Genomic DNA, 16,799 nt, shown 5'->3' on the forward strand with positions numbered 1-16,799 from the left:
CCCATCAGCGTGCGAAGTTGACTTCGCAGCAGCGTTGTTGAGGCCCTACCAAAATGTTTCGAAGGGAGTGTCCCCCACCGGCAAGCCGGAGACTGGTAGCTTGCATTGCGGTGTTCACGGCAAGCCCGTCGGCAACTACTTCCCTCGCTCGCTTTGTAGAGAACTCACCGGGCGTGCCGGTCACGCTCGAGGGCTGCTACCAGTTTTGCGACGTAAGTCTTCACCCGTATCTTTGATCGTTATCTAGGTCGATGCTAGGGCAACCACGCAAAGTAAGCCTCCGGATCCCGAACACGGACACCCGGAGCGTCATTCTGCAACCGGCAACCGCTGCAAACGTCGCTCCTCTCACTCATCCACTGTCTTCTGTCTCCGCGACTCGAGTCGGGTCGTACCTTTGCCCCAACGTAGCCGCGCCGGCATGCCAGCCAGCCAGCCAGCCAGCCAGCCAGCCAGCCAGCGCCGGCTTGTCAACAAGTCGTTTTCGGTCCTGCACTGAACCCTGAAGAATTGGTCACGACCAGAGGTAGCGCCCTGCGGGCCCTGACACATCTTCCATGCCCACCGACGCATTGCGAGTCACGAGCCTCTGGACCTGCAGCTCTTACAGCAAGGGATGTGGAAAAGCAAACATGAGGCCATGCCATTCAAGCAGCTAGGCCAGGGGGGGGCGAGGAATTGAAGAGGAAGAAGAAGAAGAAGAGGTTGCATATTCACAATAGCAATAGGCAGTCTCCTTTGCCCAGCCTCCCCCTGCCCATGCACCCACGCGATGAGTGGCGGGCCAGGCAAGGAAGGCCATGCCAAGGCGGCCCTGGGCGAGCTTCATACCTATGTACAGCATGTCGAAGTAGGGTCTCTCCGGCGACGCGATGGTCCGTCCAGTCCATCCTGTTGGCTTATCGCATTTCTCGAATGCGATAGATCCCCTTGCCAGTTCTCTCTCCCAGTTCCGGTCCCGTATCGCTCGTCGGCCGTCTGGCTCATGATAGTCCACATGCAGAGTTCGCAGCAAAAAAACATGTTCAAGAGGCAAGAGAAACAGAAGGTAGAAAAGAATTGGTACGCAGGCCCAAGTGGAGATTCTGCAACAGAGGTGCTTCCATGTCCCGTTTTCGTTGGCCTGCCACCCCTTATCCCGTCCCGTCTCCTTCGACCCCAACCCTCAAAACTCCAAACACAAAAGCAACGCTCTTCTTGCGGCTGGCCATGCTCTGCTGCGAATCGACAAACAAGGTAAAAAAATGCAGTGCAGTGCTAGGCTTGATCCTAAAAGATCCCGCAAAGCCAAATGGAAAAGGGGGCCCATCCCCCGAGAACCATGCCACCCAGAATAGTCCTCCGGCTATGTTGCCAAATCCGTATATCCCCAAGAACAAAAAATCCCTCCCTGAAAACCCCCCAAAAATGAATAATGGCACAGGTCCAAAGCGGGTGTAAATATGTGCAGTTGTAGAAGTGAAGTTGAACAGACAACAAGAGCCTTCAACCATGGTCTCAAGCTCGTCTCAAGTTTTTGATTCGCCCATAGCTCGCTCAAATGTTCCTTACTCAGGTCGAGTTGCCGTATGCTCCAGGCCGAGAAGCTGGCCCGCCTCCAGGCATGGTGAAGCTTCTCTTCCTCTTCAAGGCCGATTCAGATCCAAAATCTGTGCCGTACTCGCTGCGGTGCTCAGTCGCCTGGTGACCACCAGTAAAAGTGTCTCGCATTGGGGTCCTAACGCTGGCGCCTTGGAACGCCTGGGCAAAATCATGTGGAGGCGCAATGGGTGCGCTCATCTGAGGCATCGAGTAGTCGTGGACACCCGATCGGGGGCCGGCGCTTGCGGTGCCGGGAGTGCGGGGAAGTGCAAAGTCCATGGGTGCAGTCAGGGGTGCGGAGGGGTAGCTCGCTGTGTAGCTCGGTGCAGAGGTGCCGCTGAAGTGCGATGTGGCGGAGGAGAGGTCGCGGCTGCTGGCAGAGTGGAGCGAGGAGGATCTATACTGGTTGCGAAGATCGAGCCCCAGGGGGAATGTCGCCGAGGAGGCTCTGTTTCGCAGTCTGTTCTGAGTGGACTGCAAGCTGGAGGGTTGGTAGCTGGAGTAGTTGATGTTGGGCGGAGACTGAGAAGCGTGACCTGCGTAGCGGCGTTAGCATGTAACACTACAACAGTCATTAGATACTACAAGAAGCTCACTGGAATACGAGGCCGAGTCGTAGCCGATGCCGCTGGGGCCTGAGGTGCCGCTAGTCAGTTGTTCCGGCTGGTAGACTGATTGTTGACGACCGCTCATCTGTGGGCTAGAACTGCCACCGGCGTAGGTGGTGTAATCTATCGAGTCTCCTTTCCATGACATGCCGGACCGGAGAGGTGACTGCAGATTGTCGGAGCGTGACCTTGACAGCGTCTCGCGAAGATGGAGCGGTTGAAGCGGACGAGCGTGTTGTCGGCCATGCATCATGGACTGGTCGAGACTGGTCTGTCGACCAAAGGCATTTGTTGGTCGGTGCCCAGCACTCGTGGGCGAGAGGTGACTGCTGTATCCGTATCGGTGGTCGTTGGCCGTAGGGGACATGGGAGACAGTATATCAGAGTTGCTTAATGAAGCCGAGGCGCTGAAACCGATGTTTCCAAAAGCTGGGCTCAGACCGGTGGGCGACATGTGGTCCTCTGCCTCGCTTCGTCGCACGTCCACCATCAAAGGTCTCATCATGTGGTCGGTGTATGCAGAGGAGCCGAACTCAACAGGTGAAGCCATTGGGGCCCCAAGCGCATGGACCGCGCCGTATGGTGAGTGAAGAGCCTGCACGTTGTCAAAGTCGTCAGGCACTGCTCGCATTTTGATCATGCGGTCACGATCATCCGCCGTAAGTCGCTTGATCTTGGCACGGCTGACGGAGGTCAGTGAAAAGGGTCAGGGTCCAACGGCGGGCGTGTTTTCATACCGGTTCTGGAACCAAACCTGGACCTGTCGAGGACTCAGACCAGGGATTTCTCGAGACAAGCGTTCCCTGTGGGCTGCGTCAGGATGCGGCTGCTTTGCGAACTCGCTCATCAGAAAACGAGTCTGCTGGTGGGTAAGACTGCTTAGTGTTAGGAGCTGACTATGTCTACTGCGCATGCAGTTGGTATTATTGTTGCTTACCGGAATCGCTTCATCTTCCTCCGCTGGGCGGTCCTCTCTGCTGCGGTCTGTGGCTGACCTGACGGATTCTCGTCGCCATCCATGTCATCGTCGTCAAAGACATCATCATCCTCTTCCTTCAGGAGGACTGTCTCTTCCTCGCTGGTGATTGGGACGGACGAGCTCGCCGGCTCTTGGCCCATTTGGACCGCAGAGGCTGCTTGCGTCGATGCCATTGGAAAGCTGGAAGAGTCCTGAGCCATCGAGTGAGGCTCCTGTGCTGGAGACGTTGCTGCTTTTGGTGTCGAGGCCTCAAGCTGGTGTTGTTCAGGCTGCTCCACGGAGGGAGATCGTTGCTTGATGACTGGTGATAGGGCCTCTAGACTCTTTGGATGGGCTTCGGGCGAGCTTGCATCCGGCTTCACAGAGACGTCCAGCTCGCCAGGCCCACCAGCGGTAGATCGCGGCTGCGAAGCACCCGCGCTCTCATTTCTGGCTTCGTACGGTTGGGAGAAGATGCTGCTTTCGGGGGCCAAGTACGAATACTGTCCCTGCCAGTCAGGTTGCGTCGACAATGGTGCGTCGAGGTGGTTAGACATGCGTGAGGAACTGCGAGATGGCTTCTGAGAGGTGGTCTCAAACTTGTTGAAGGACCAGTGGCTCGATTCGGTATCAATATGCCTAGTAACTAGCATTGGAAGGGCTGCTGGTTGCTGAGAACGTGGTGTCTTTCTGGGTGGGTGGGACCGCAGTCTGGTGGGCAGACGCAAGCGAGTGACAAAGACGCTGGACTGGACTGCTGAAGAAGCGGCGGTTGGACGGTCAGGGGCGGTACGCAAGTCCAAGGGACTGATTGCCTAGATGGGGATCCCCTGAGCCGGGTAGGGGCGTCTTCGACCTCTTCGAAGAGCTAACTCGAGGAGGAAGAAGAAGGGGCTGGCGAGCGGGCCTCGTGAAAAGGACCAAGTCAGATGTCCCTTCGAGATGGCGGGAGAAAGGGAGGAAGAGAGAAAGAGAGACAACGGCTAGTGCTCGGTTTGACCGTGTATGCAGCCAGACAAATCACTCAGTTGGGCGGACTTCGTTGTTGACCCAAAGAGGCAGAGAGATACGGGTAGGCGGGTAGTTCTCCGAAGGCTCCAGACCCAAGACGGCCTATGCGCGATGTAGAGCGGAGGATGGTGGTGGAAGGACGGGTGTAGTTCGGGTCGATCCGCAAGGAGAGATCAAAAACGAAGTGCCGTGGTCGAAGTGCCGGTGTGTTGGAGTGATGGGATATGCTCGGAAGGCGTATGTGTACCCGGTAAGGAGAGATGGTCTCAAGTGAAGGAGTGTCAACTTGATGAGTTGAGAGAGAGAGAGAGGTAGGACTTGGCGACCCCAGGTTCCACGAGGCAGGATGTTATAATGTAGAAAGTCGAGGGTGCGCCAGACGACGGTATGCGGGGGGTCGATCGACCAGAGGCGTCCTACATCTGGAAAGTGTCAGACCGCTCGTCAAGGATGCCACAGTCTGAAAGGCAACAAGCCGCAAGGACCATTGCTCAGGAACCCCCTGTTTTTAGAATGACGGAGGTGGGAGCAATACCGAGGGGGGGCCGCTGTTCCTTGCGGAGAAAAGTCGAGGCAGGATCCGACGAGGCGTGCAGGGCATGCACAGGGCAGGGCCTCTGGCGCAGTGATGGACCTTGTCGTGATGGGGTCGTATGGGGGGCACCCGGTACATGGATGAGGGTTTGGCGACCCGCTTGCAGCATATCAGATCTCTGCTCCGAATCATGGCAGGCAAAGCACACGCCGAGTCATCTGTGCGCTGCTTGTCTGCCTTATTCGTTTTTACCATTGCTTCTTGCGAGACAACACGCACCCTCTGTTCACACGGAGACGTCGTGCGCACTGCGGGCGGCTGACCTGCCAGCGTTACTTCGTCTTGAGATCGCTGAAAGGTACACACACATACACACACATGAGTGTGAGTGAGAGAGCGGCCGTCCAGTCTCTCCCTCCCCGCCCGGCTGAATGGCTAATGCAGTACCATGGTGGCATGGGACCAGACGATTTACTGCGGCGAGCAGCGCGGCGCGGCGAGACATAGAGCCTGGCCCGTGTTGACCAGAGATGGCCAGGCCAAGACCAGGGGTGACAAGATGGCAGATGTTCTTGGGAAAGTGGCAGTGGTTGTCTCGACGTCAGTCCACGAAGGGTAAGCCTTGCTTCGGAGTGCTGAGAGAGATTCGGTCCCCACCTGGCCAGGATATGGCGAGACTGAAGCCTCGAGCCTGATTCAAGAGAGTGAGCGCGTTCCACCCCCTTCCCTCAAGCAGCCCGCCGAGGTTGGTTTCAGAGAGCTCGCGGGCACCCAGACTGCCCTCCCGCCCACTGCAGATTGGGTGCCGCAAATCGGCGCCTTCTGACATGGATGCCACTGGCGCAAGGTTAAGACAGGTCAGACAGGTCCCTCGGAGGATGGGCGAAGGACGAAAAGACCTGGTCCGGAGCAGATGGCCTTCTCAGTCTTGGGCTGGCCGGCAGGGACCTGCGATGACAGAGCTTCATTGGCCTCGTAGCCATTAGCTCTGCGTCGACCTCCACGGATGAACGCATGACCGTTGTCGAAGAGCGGACGCGACAGGGGTTCCATTTGGGAAGATCGACAGGTTTGGAGGGTGTGGCTCTCTAGGTAGAGTCTGTGGGCAGGGTGTGCAGGTTAGGAGGGGAGGGGAGGGGTGCGAACATTTCGGCGGCAGCCACAAAAGGACAGGGAAAATGTATGGCTGGCGGAAAAAGACGAGACAACAGAACGCTCCACGGCTTTGGGGGGGGGGCAAAGAGACCGGCGATGCCTTAACCCCTGGCAGAACCCGTGCAAGGACGCGGGTGACAGGGGCCGAGCACGGGGCAGATCACCCAGGTTTCTAGTCAGATCTCTGGCTCCCGCGCGGTGTCTCGCCATGCCTTGCGCCCGCCTGCACTCACTCCGCCAGCCGTGCTTTGCCATGGCATTGCCGAGTCGTAGGAACGAGAACAGAGGGTTTCGCAACGGCTGAATAGAACTGAGAAACCTGCCTCCTCCGGATGAAGTACGTGTACGAACGGTGAAAACGGCATCGGAGTGAGTATCGCCATGGTCGCACTGAGTACCGTACTGGAATACCTAGGCAGGGGTGCCTGAGCAAGCTACACTGTCCCTCCAACAGGTGGCCTGTTCATCTTGTTCCGACTCCAAACGAGTCGAGTCGAGTCGAGTGGCTCATTCTGGCGCGCGATGCAGCATGAAGACAAGTGCATGTCAATGGCAGAGCAGGAGGGCATACGTAAACAGCTCCTTCACCACTCCCATGCTTGCTGTACTGCTTGATGTCATGCTACCTGCTCTAAGAATATGTTGCATGTCGACATTATTGGGATGAAAGAGTGACCATTCGGCACTAGCAAGCTGGAGCCCAAGGTTTGTGCTGTGGAGCGCACTCCCTGCCTAGTGAATTGGGTTGTGCTTCTAGCTCGCTCGTGCGAGACACCACCGATAGCGGCACTTGACAGGCCGTAGTGTGCTTTCCCCTCGTGGTGGTGGTGCTCACGCGAAACTTCCTCAACACCACGTGTGGGCGAGAGCGGAGTGCGATGAGAGGGGGCCAGCAGAGAGGACCCGTCGGGTGACTGATACGCCATGTGAAGTGAGACGGCACCGTCAGGACGGCATAGACCGTAATGTTACCCTGAATAAGGTACCTAGCATGAAAGTGACCAGCAACAACAGTCAGCGCCCACGCCCTGTCTGTAACCCGAACCATGGAATTGTGCTGATTCGGACCATGGCCTCCCAAGTCATTCGTCAGGCTCGCAGTCGCTGTTGTCGGTTCTGTGGGAACCTGCTCCGAACAGGCCGCAGGCTGATAGGTGTGATTGTGCCACCAGGGGCCAGAGTGCAGCCGCCTTGCGAATATATGCACCAGTACACCTCGCACCGAGGATGGTGTTCTGATTGTTCCCGAGTGCCGAGAACGGCACGAAACGGCGAAGCGATCGGAAAACCTTTGACAACTGACCGACTTCGAGATCGGGCTGGTAGCAGGGCGCCGCTGGCAAATGACAATACATGGCCAGAAACTGGGTGCTGTGCTGTTGAGCTCGAGGGGTAAATGCCGCTTTGGTAGGGCCGCGGAGCGGCCGCGGATTCCTACTGGACCGAGAACGGGTAGATCGCTTTGCGAGAACTGGAGCCCCCAAGTCAGGGGTACAGGGCGCTTGGGTCAGGTCCTGCTCGACGCCGTGCCCGCTCACGCCGGCACGATCGAGCGTTGTTGCGTCCCGTGTGTGTGTGTGTGTGTGTGTGTGTGTGTGTGTGTGGGCAGCTCTCACTGCTTGTCTCTCGGGTCTGTGCTCCCATCTCGACGGACCCGAAGAGAAAAATGGTCTGCAACTTGCTGGCCCTGAGCAATCCGGATGTCATCCGTGGTTTCATCCCTTGCGGGGATGTGGTCTGCCGCAAGAAAATACCGTGTTGGTTTAATGTGATCGATTGCCGTCCTTCCATCCATCAGCGATCACGGCTCATCAGCGATCATTGCTCAATAATTTTGGTGAGGCCCACAGACGCAACGACTCGTGCCTTCACACTCTCTTCATTTTACCGAAGGAACCGCATCGACATGGTGTTCCTGGCACTCTCTCACCAACCTAGCCCTGCCGAAAGAGCCACTCCACACCCCCCTGAACCCCAATCCGTTCTGAGATGCACCAGTCAGGCACGCGTTGTGCACAAGTGGACAGACGAAACAGCCCCAGGTTCGAGGTGTTCGTGGACGCGTCGCGTTCGAGCCTTGTGCCACATTCAACCCTCGCTTTCGGATGCCCCGATGCTTTTTCTTGGCGCCTTTGCGCCATCTTATGAGGGCGATCATTTTGAGAAGTCTGTGGTGAGCAAGGGTTTCGTCGTGTCTTCCGTTGGTCGACCCTGCGAGATCCCCGAAGGGTGGACTTTTGTGGACAGGCAGTAACTTTTGTTGAACTGGGTGGACTGATAACCATGGCAGGCTGGAAATGCTTCATTTCCTGGAGGATCTGGCCGTCAAGATCTGCAAAATGATGTGTACGAAACATGCGACACCATACGCAAAGTTGTCGAAGCCCGCCAATCCGCCCCCAATTTCTCCACCAGCCTCATGGCAGTTTTACGACACACGGCTTGTAACCTAAAGTGAGGTCAGGTTGTGGATGATTTGAGTTGTGGCAGACCACCCTGGCGTAATCTAAGCATCGGCAAGCCTGTAAACTTGACACAACGGCTTGTTGAGCGCCTAACCTTGTTAGGCTTTTTGTCAGCGACACGTCGATGCTAGGGGGAGATGAAAGTGCGCTGGAAGATTCCGACAGCACGGCAGCGTGGGGCAGGAAATGGCGTCAGGGGCCCTGTGGATGCTTCTCTGGGCCTTCTGGTGCTTCTGGTGGTGCGTGAGTGCGACCGGTCTAATGGTGCACCGACACCGAGGGCTCCAGTGTCCCGGTTGGCTTGCCGGTGGACAGCCCCGCTTGCTGGAGCTCCAGTTCATTGTCGCCTCGTCCCCGACGACCCCGCTGGCGACCCATCTACTATGTACCTGTCGAGCGGGTGACGGGCTTTCGGAAAGTCCTACGGTGGCAACGCCAGAAAACCAGGGCAGAGGCATACCAGTCGACAACGGCATGGCTCACGGCTTGTTCGTGCCACGCGGTTGTGGCCGTGTTCAACAACCAAAAGCCAGCCACAGAGGTGTGCCCCATGTTGCTGCTTCGCGACAATACGCCCCGTGGCCCCCCCGCCGTCCCCTTGTACCTGAGTTGCTGCACAGCACATCAGCACAGCACAGCGCATGCACGGCGGCAAGTAGCCGTGTTGTCGGGGGTGAAGTAGCCTCGGGGAACACAGAGTTCGGCGATGACCACCGAGATTGGCTAGGACGTCCATCTCGTACCACGCTGGCTTTGGTGGAGGGGGGTGAGCTGTCCCAAGTTATCTGTCATTGTCAGTCGATTTGGTCCCTGCAATCAACGAAGCTTGACAGTGACTGTCGGGCTGCTTGGCGGCAGGGTGGTCGCATTCTAATTTCGTGCGTGTCAGAATCGTGGTCACGACCAGGTCACGGCCGCCAGTGGACGTGCAGTCCTGTCAATTGTCGACGATGAGATGTCAGCGGGAGCCAGATTGTCGATCTAACGGGAGTCGTCGAAGCTTGCGAGAGCAATGCGTTGAGGGCATGATAGTCCTTCGTATGGCGCGGCGCGGCCGGGTACCCAGGTTCCAGGTATTGTCTTGGCCCAAAGGGCGGCGAAAGGGGTGGGGGGGGCACACACAAGCAACGCAACTGTGTCCTCGGATTCCTCGATGGCCTTGGGGCCGCCTGACTCGTTTCGAGTGCTCGTCAGGATTATCGACACACCTCGAAGATGCAGATTTTGGGTTCTACCTGGTGTGGGTAGGACTAGGGTTGATTCATGGATGGATGGTGGTCCAGGGATTCCCTGTTCGACTAGCGAATTCAAGTCCAAGGTTAGTTTTGCTTGGGGCTGGCTGATGAACAGTGGATGGAAGTGACTGTTGGGTTGACTTTTCGTCGGTGGAAGGGAAACGATGGCTCCCTTACCTACTAAGTTTAGGTGAGGTCACAAGTTTGGCTGTGCTCTGATCTGGTCTGTTCTTGGCAGTCCAAGTCGCAGTGTGATGGCTTGGCAGTGGCCGCTTGGCCGTGACTGCCAAGGTTGCAGCATCTGCCGCGCCTCACTTGATGATGCCGCGCTCCGGCACATTGGGGGAGGGGCAAGAGCGGACCGTAACCAGGGGCGGCGCAGGCAGCAGCAACTGCCCGCGAGCAAGGGCTACGTACGTGCCTTTTGGTACCTATCTAGGTACCTAGGTTGGTTGAACAACAAGGCGATTCTTAGCTCGCGTGGCGCAAGGGACCTACCTTAATCCATTAGAGGTAGGTGAGTAGGAAGATCAGTACCTAGGTAACCTACCTGCTTATCTACCTACCTGAGGTACCTTACGGTACTTGCAAGAGTATGACCTTGCTGCCCGGCCTCGAGGTGGTGGAGGGGCTCCACGAGCTTGCCGTCAGAGGGTGGCTTGAGGCAAGTGCCATCCACTCTCCATCATACCCGGGAAGGTACCCATGAGCAGCCAGCCTGTGGTCGGGAACAAACAAGGACGGGGCGTGCAGCAGGGCCAGATGGCCGGGAGACCGGGAGACTGGGAGACCGGGAGACGGGCAGGCCGGAGAAACTGTAGCAGGCGCACACGCTCGCGCGAGCACAAGCACAAGGACAGGGACAGGCAGGCACAAGCAGGAACAAGCAGGAACAAGCAGGCACAGGCTGGCAGGCTGGCAGGTACCACTAGACCCCGCGGTTTCCACGAAATCTAGCGCTGCAAGTTGCCGCTTCCTCCAGCTTTGCAGCTTGCAGCTTGCAGCGGGCATTCATCTTGGCAAAACCAGGGCTGTCTGGTGACTGCCGCTGGGAAGGGGAGCCTTGAGATCAGCGTGGGTCGGCACTTCGCAACTTACCTAGGTAGTCATGGTTCTCATGGTCAGAGGTCAGAGGTCAGAGGGAAGAGGGAAGATCCCCGACCCATTCACGTATGGGACCGCCCAAACTATTGACCCTATTCCCTTTTGGCCGTCGTCGTCTGAACTGTTGGACCTTTTTCGAGCTGTTTTCGAAAGCCCCCCCCCCTCGTCGCTTCTCATTATGACCTTCACCAGTCCGTGCCGGGACTCAAGCAGACTACGGGGGGTCCGTAGGGCTATGGCCCTTCTGAGACGTTCATCGTCAGGTAAAGCCGGCACCCTCCGCCAGATGCCCCGAGACTACAGCCAAGGTCAGTGCGAAGCCCCAGTGTCATGGCCCCAAGTCGGCTTCCCCTCACACCAGGCCGGAAGAGGAGAGAGATGGAGAGCGCGAGATGCCAAGAAAAGAATCAGTCGACGAGGCTTTGCCAAGACAGGTGCAGCTCGCGCTCGTCTGTATCCTGTTGTTTATGCCTCGATGCTGTGTCCCATGTTCTGCGAATAGACAGACATGTTCACTCTTGGCCCTACATAGTACTCAGCCGACATGTCGCGCAAAGTTTAATTTCGTCGCCAGCACGACGGATATGCCCGGTCCTTCTTCATCTTAACCAGCCCGAAGCAGCATGAGAAACAACCAACGCGCGCGCGCAAAGCGGCAGTCTCATGAGTCGCGCCTCAGAAGATCAAATCCCGTTCATCTGGCTGTGATGATACCCGTGACGGGAGATTTGGTTCCTCTCCCTCCTCCCCCCCCTCCTCTTGCCGTCTTAATCTGTGCCCCCCTTAACGAAACCTCTGCGTGACGCCCTGCGTGCTCAGGGTGCTGATCACCACGTCCCTAGATACCTGGGCTAGGTACCCTGTGGAAGATGTGAGTGAGCCAGGTCGTCCAGCTGGCTGGGTTGGGCGCTGGATCCTCCCGACAAAACAGATCGCCCCAGGCCCACGTTGGCTAGACTCGCGATCGCTGCCGCCCTATCTGGCTTTTGGTTGTCTGGCCTAAAGTGTGCATCAGACACACAGCACTTCAGTTGCTGAGCATGTTGCTATTCCTGTCTTTTCGTTTGCACCCGTTCCGTTGAAACGCTCGACAGGGCAGTAAATACTCTTCAGATAGATGACAGCTTGGCATACGGATGACCTTCCCAAGAGACACACGCCGACGGGACTGGCCTACCTTACCTACCAAGCTACATGGTACCCGCGCGCTGGTGTTCTAGGCCATCGTCCCATTGCCCTGCACCCCAGTGTGACCCTCCGAAACGTCAATCAGCAATTTCCCCGCCCACATGCTGATTTCAACATGACCTGACGAAGGCGCGCCAAGCATCATGGCCTCATTCATAGCCTCAGCATCCAATGACGAAGTGCACTGCCAAGACTTGTCGATATTGCCGGGCTCAGTGGAAACCATCTCTCAAGGCATTTTCCTCCTGTCTCTCTCGCTTTCTCTGCCTCGCAGCCCATCTCACAACGGAGTTTCCCCCGGACTTCTTGGCATTCTGCTCCAAGCCTCCCCCCCCCCCTCTCTACCCCTCCTCTAGTAGTCGTAGAAACCCTTGCCGCTCTTCTTACCCAGCCACCCGGCATCGACCATCTTGCGCAGCAGCACGCTAGGCCGATATTTGGAATCGCCCGTCTCCTCGTGGAGGACCTTCATGATGGCCAAGCACGTATCAAGCCCAATAAAGTCAGCGAGCTGCAAGGGTCCCATGGGCACGTTGGTGCCGTTCTTCATAATGGCGTCGATCGAGTCGCGGTCGCCGACGGCCGTTTCGAGGCAGATGACAGCCTCGTTGATGTACGGCATCAGGATGCGGTTCGCCAAGAAGCCAGGCGAGTCCGCGGACACGGACGTGATCTTGCCCATGGCCCTGCAAAACTCAATTGCCGTGTCGAGCGTGTCTTGGCTCGTCTGCAGGCCGCTGATGATCTCGACGCCCTTTTGCACCGGCACGGGGTTCATGAAATGGGTCGACACGACGCGGGAGCTTGCCGACGTATCCGTCGGGTTCTTGGTCGTCGCGGCGGCGATGCTCGTGATGGAGATGGACGACGTGTTGGTGGCAAGGATGGCATGCTTGGGGCAGATGTCGGCCAGCTGCGCAAAAATGTCGAACTTTAGCTTGGGGATCTCGGGCACAGCCTCAATGACAAAATCCACGTCCGACAGCTTGTCGAGCGAGCTGACCGGCGTCAGAAGGGACCGGGCGTGGTCCGCCTGCTCCTGTGTGATTCTCGACTTGGCCACGTCCTTGGCCAGGAGCTTCTCTGGTGGGTTGTGAGTGACGACAGTTCTGACCTCCGCCGCGCCCGCACGACAGTGCACGAACCTGCAAATGCGATGCCCCTCTTGAGGGATGCCTCGGACGTGTCAACGACGGTGACCGGGACCTGCGCCTTCTGAGCTGCCACGAGCGCAATCCCCAGACCCTGCGTTGCGGTGTTGTTAGTGACCAACGTCGTTGGCATTTCGCCTTTGTTGCCTTCAATCGTCACATGTTACGCGAGAACTCACCATCTGGCCTGCGCCGATGACTCCAAGTCGCTGCACCTTTGCGGCGGCATCCAGCCTTAGCGAAGAGCTGAAATATCTCGCTTGACTCCCAATCCGGGCCACGGGCCGCATTCTCGCGATGGTGGACGCCATTTCTGGAAATATGAGGATTCAAGGTTGCGGCTGGATTTTGGGGAGGGGGGTGGAAGAGGGATTGAGCTGCTGAGATTGGGAATCGCAGTGAGCCGAGGGGGCCTGACAAGCAACAATGTTGAAACTCGATTGTAGATGTCGGATTATATGTCTTACTAGCAGTTGTCTTCGTCACGGATCTGTCCTTTTTGAGTTGAAGCGTGTCTTGCAAGAAGTTCCATCTCGACCGTCGGCACGACAGCAGAAGCAGCAGCAGGCATGAGATCACGACCCTCGGCTAACCTCGGCCTAGATAAGCACAGTCCCAATGGCTTATCAGCGGACGACCAGTTTACCCGAAGAACTACCGGTCATCTCACAGTCGCGTTGTAACGCGTCAAGGCGCGTCTCCCTGGAGAATTGTATGGGGAGCAGGATTCTGGGTTGCTAGATGCCCATATCGCCGAGTCACCCCACCAACCGTCCAGACTCGAGGCCTGCTGTGAGCCACTGGGATCGGTACTGAATAGATCCCCAAGTGTCCCCCTCGCCCATTGCCATCATGGAGATGCCAGATGGGACAACAGACATCGTCCATCCCGAAGTTCGGGCACACATCAACAGCTTAGTCTCCGCTGTAAGTTGCTCCTCTGCCGCGCCTGGATGCTCCATTCAAGAATCTGACCCGGGGACAGCTCGGTGGCATCAGCGCAGATGATGACGGACGTTACAATCTGGGAGACGACGCTCTCGAGGTTCTCCGCGACTTGAAGAAATGGATACGATTCTACGATGAGAAGACGAACCGCATGGACGTCGCACGATGCATCGCGGAAGCCAACCTGATCGATGGCGACCTGCTCCCCATCCTGGCGACATGGCCTGAGAATTCCACCGACAACAAGTTCCGATCGAGGATCGCACTCGCATGCTTCGAGATCATGGTGCCACTGACGTGGCCCATGGAGCGCGATCCCGAGCAGACGACAGTCAACCACCACCGACACATGCCCGCCCTGCAGCTTGCACAAGTCGGCTACAAACGATCCATCATCAACTTTGACGGTGCGCGGATCCTGCACGCCGCAGCCAGGGTTGCCCTCCCGGCCATGGCCGCACCGATTGGGGAGCGCACGCCGCGAGACCAGGGCATCATCAAGCTGGTGCTCTTCTTCTTGAGGAATGTCGCCATGATCGAGCCCCAGCCAAACGTCAAGTACGAGGGCGAGGAGTCACAGATCTCTCGCTCGGCTACGATTGACGCCTTCTCATACCAGGACATCTTCATGGTCCTCCTGACCATCGCATCCAACATGGGCGAGGACTTCCGGACCGAGGACGTGACCATCATGGAGATCATCTACCATCTCGTCAAGCGCGTTGACGTCAAAAAGCTGTTCATGAGTGAGCAGCAGGTGAACAAGGCCAAGGCCGATGAGCTGTCGGTCATGATGGGCAAGGAGAATGCAATGCTCAAGGCCCAGAACCGCAAGGGGCCCACACGCCACAACCGCTTCGGCACGGTCATTTGGGTGAAACGCGCCGACGGCAAGATGACTGCAGTCTCCGGACAGGAAGCTCTGGTGGATGTGGCCTCGAGGCGGAAGAAGATGGACGAGACGAAAAAGTTCAGGCCGCCCGCCAAGGCCAGGTCAAAGACGGACTCGCACATGAAGGATCTAGGCGAGCTGCCGAAACTGGATGCTCGTGCCTACTCTCAGCTGAGAAGTTTTGTCGAGGAATTCCTGGATGCCGGCTTCAATCCCTTGTTTGAGCATGTCAGAAAGTCTATCGACCGCGAGGCCTCACACGTGCTGTCATACCACCGTAGGCAGTTTCTGTATCTGGTGGCGTGGTTCTTGGAGGCGGAGCGAACCCGAAAGAGCTCGCAGCGCGCTTCTGCGCCGAAGAATTCGGCAGAGGAAGTCAGCAGCTTCAACTTGGTCGCCGCCGTCCTCAACCAGTCCACCTTTATCACTCTCAACAGGACCATGACCCAGGCCTGGGAGCATAAGGACTGGCCAGAATTGACCGCCTCAATGAGGTGTCTCACGCAGATCCTGCTGACGGTGCAGGAGATGTCCCACTCACCGAACGAGGACGACCAGGAGATCGCCGAGAATACACTGAGCCGTCTGTTCTACGAAGACGCCATGCACGATCTGATAGCCAACGTCGTGAGACAGTACAAGGAGCAGGGGTTCGACTATCTCGACGCCGCCACGGAGCTGACACATCACTTCTTGCGCATCTTGGAGGCATACTCGAAGCAAAACGTGGACATGCAAGTCCGGTCTCGGCGGAGGACGAGGCGCAAGAAGAAGGCGGCCAAAGAAGCGTCGGCCGATGGCGAGGGCGACGAAGATGAAGCCGACGACTCCGGGGACGACGAGAAGAACGCCGAGCTGACCATCAAGGAGCGCAAGTTCGACTTTCGGCGGTTCAGTGCCCGCTTCACGCCACAAGGCGTCGTCGACACGTTTGTGGCATTTACCAAGTTTTACAAAGATCTCAGCGACGAGCAACTTAAGCGCGCCCACCGCTACTTCTACCGCGTGGCCTTCAAGCACGACGCGAGCGTCATGCTGTTCCGCGTGGACATTGTTCACCTCCTCCACGAGATGGTTAAGGGCCCTGAACCTCTGGACAAGGCGTCGAGCATGTACAAGGAGTGGGAGGAGCTGGCGAAGCAGATCCTGCGCAAGTGCTTCAAGAAGATCGACGAGCGGCCGGCTCTCCTCATCGAGATGCTCTTCTCCAAGATCAGCAGCACGGCGCACTACCTCGAATACGGCTTTGAGAAGCAGACAATCTCAACGTCAAGGCCCCGACCTGCAGCTGATCTCGAGTTCAAGTACACCGAGGACCGCGAGCAGCAGATTGCCATCGCCGTTGGTGTGCTTCTCGACAAGAGCCAGTCGGACCACATTGCGTGGGTCAAGACGATCCTCACCAACGCCGAGCAGGAGCGCCGCGCCCTCGCGGCAGCAGAAGACATCCTCCCCTCCGTCGAGGCAACGGGCGACCACGACGAGCCGGTCGACAAGCCAGCAGACAGCTTCATGCCGTACAGTAAGTCAAGCGCCCGCCGCGTCCCCCCTTCCCCTGTCAGCAGCACCCCGAAGATTGACACGACAACCCCCCCCCCAAGCTGCCCGTCCCGACAACGATGCCCGCCAGGCCGCCATGTTCAAGAACCCCCACCTCCGCCTCCTCATGCGCCTCGCAGGCCTCGAGCGCCTCGCTCCCACTCTCGACGAGTCTCCCGACAGCCTCTGGGTCGTCCCCGCGTCGGCGACCCCGGACCAGCTGCGCGAGACGCTCGATCTCATCAACAAGGCCGAGTTCAGCCCGCCCGTCTTCGAAGAGGGCGTCCTCGCCGAGCACCAGCTGCGCCGCAAGACGGCCACGCGCAAAAAGGCGCAGTACGACGACACACGACGACGACGACGCAGGAGCAAGAAGACGGCGACGTCGCCAACGCAGCCGTCTTTCTCGCTGCGGACCGACAGAAGCAT

General features: G+C 57.8%; 5 protein-coding genes across 5 annotated transcripts in view; 2 read left to right on the forward strand and 3 right to left on the reverse strand.

Annotated features, from left to right (window-relative positions):
• Nucleotides 1-1,551: 1,551 nt before the first annotated feature.
• Nucleotides 1,552-3,704, reverse strand: VDAG_08514 (uncharacterized protein; the record flags this gene model as incomplete). Its single annotated transcript, XM_009652823.1, has 4 exons — nucleotides 1,552-2,117; nucleotides 2,178-2,872; nucleotides 2,927-3,064; nucleotides 3,190-3,704. 4 exons carry the CDS (start codon nucleotides 3,702-3,704, stop codon nucleotides 1,552-1,554), a joined length of 1,914 nt encoding a protein of 637 aa, XP_009651118.1.
• A 1,437-nt stretch (nucleotides 3,705-5,141) lies between these two features.
• VDAG_08515 (uncharacterized protein) lies at nucleotides 5,142-5,519 on the forward strand (the record flags this gene model as incomplete). The annotated part of the gene is made up of 2 exons (XM_009652824.1): nucleotides 5,142-5,308; nucleotides 5,384-5,519. The coding sequence occupies 2 exons, from the start codon at nucleotides 5,142-5,144 to the stop codon at nucleotides 5,517-5,519; spliced, it is 303 nt and encodes a 100-aa protein (XP_009651119.1).
• Nucleotides 5,520-7,516: 1,997 nt separating this feature from the next.
• Nucleotides 7,517-8,186, reverse strand: VDAG_08516 (uncharacterized protein). The gene has a single exon (XM_009652825.1). It carries the CDS (start codon nucleotides 8,152-8,154, stop codon nucleotides 7,783-7,785), a length of 372 nt encoding a protein of 123 aa, XP_009651120.1. The 5' UTR covers nucleotides 8,155-8,186; the 3' UTR covers nucleotides 7,517-7,782.
• A 4,006-nt stretch (nucleotides 8,187-12,192) lies between these two features.
• On the reverse strand, nucleotides 12,193-13,497 carry VDAG_08517 (3-hydroxybutyryl-CoA dehydrogenase; the record flags this gene model as incomplete). The annotated part of the gene is made up of 4 exons (XM_009652826.1): nucleotides 13,459-13,497; nucleotides 13,171-13,404; nucleotides 12,986-13,085; nucleotides 12,193-12,923 (listed from the first exon to the last, which is right to left on the reverse strand). Exons 2-4 carry the CDS (start codon nucleotides 13,300-13,302, stop codon nucleotides 12,193-12,195), a joined length of 963 nt encoding a protein of 320 aa, XP_009651121.1. The 5' UTR covers nucleotides 13,303-13,404; nucleotides 13,459-13,497.
• Nucleotides 13,498-13,843: 346 nt separating this feature from the next.
• The window catches only part of VDAG_08518 (topoisomerase 1-associated factor 1), a gene marked incomplete at both ends in the record, with an annotated part of 3,630 nt that continues 674 nt past the window's right edge, over nucleotides 13,844-16,799 (forward strand). The window contains 3 exons of the mRNA XM_009652827.1: nucleotides 13,844-13,918; nucleotides 13,977-16,353; nucleotides 16,433-16,706. Of these exons, the coding sequence (XP_009651122.1) occupies nucleotides 13,844-13,918; nucleotides 13,977-16,353; nucleotides 16,433-16,706 (2,726 nt within the window). The remainder of the gene's footprint in view (nucleotides 13,919-13,976; nucleotides 16,354-16,432; nucleotides 16,707-16,799) is intronic.

The sequence above is a fragment of the Verticillium dahliae genome, genomic scaffold (assembly GCF_000150675.1).
Source record: "Verticillium dahliae VdLs.17 supercont1.21 genomic scaffold, whole genome shotgun sequence".
Taxonomy (NCBI): Eukaryota; Fungi; Ascomycota; class Sordariomycetes; order Glomerellales; family Plectosphaerellaceae; genus Verticillium; species Verticillium dahliae.

Coding starts and splice junctions, on each gene's coding strand:
- VDAG_08516 (XM_009652825.1), bottom strand. CDS start 8,154: ATGAAGCATTTCCAGCCTGCCATGGTTATCAGTCCACCCAGTTCAACA.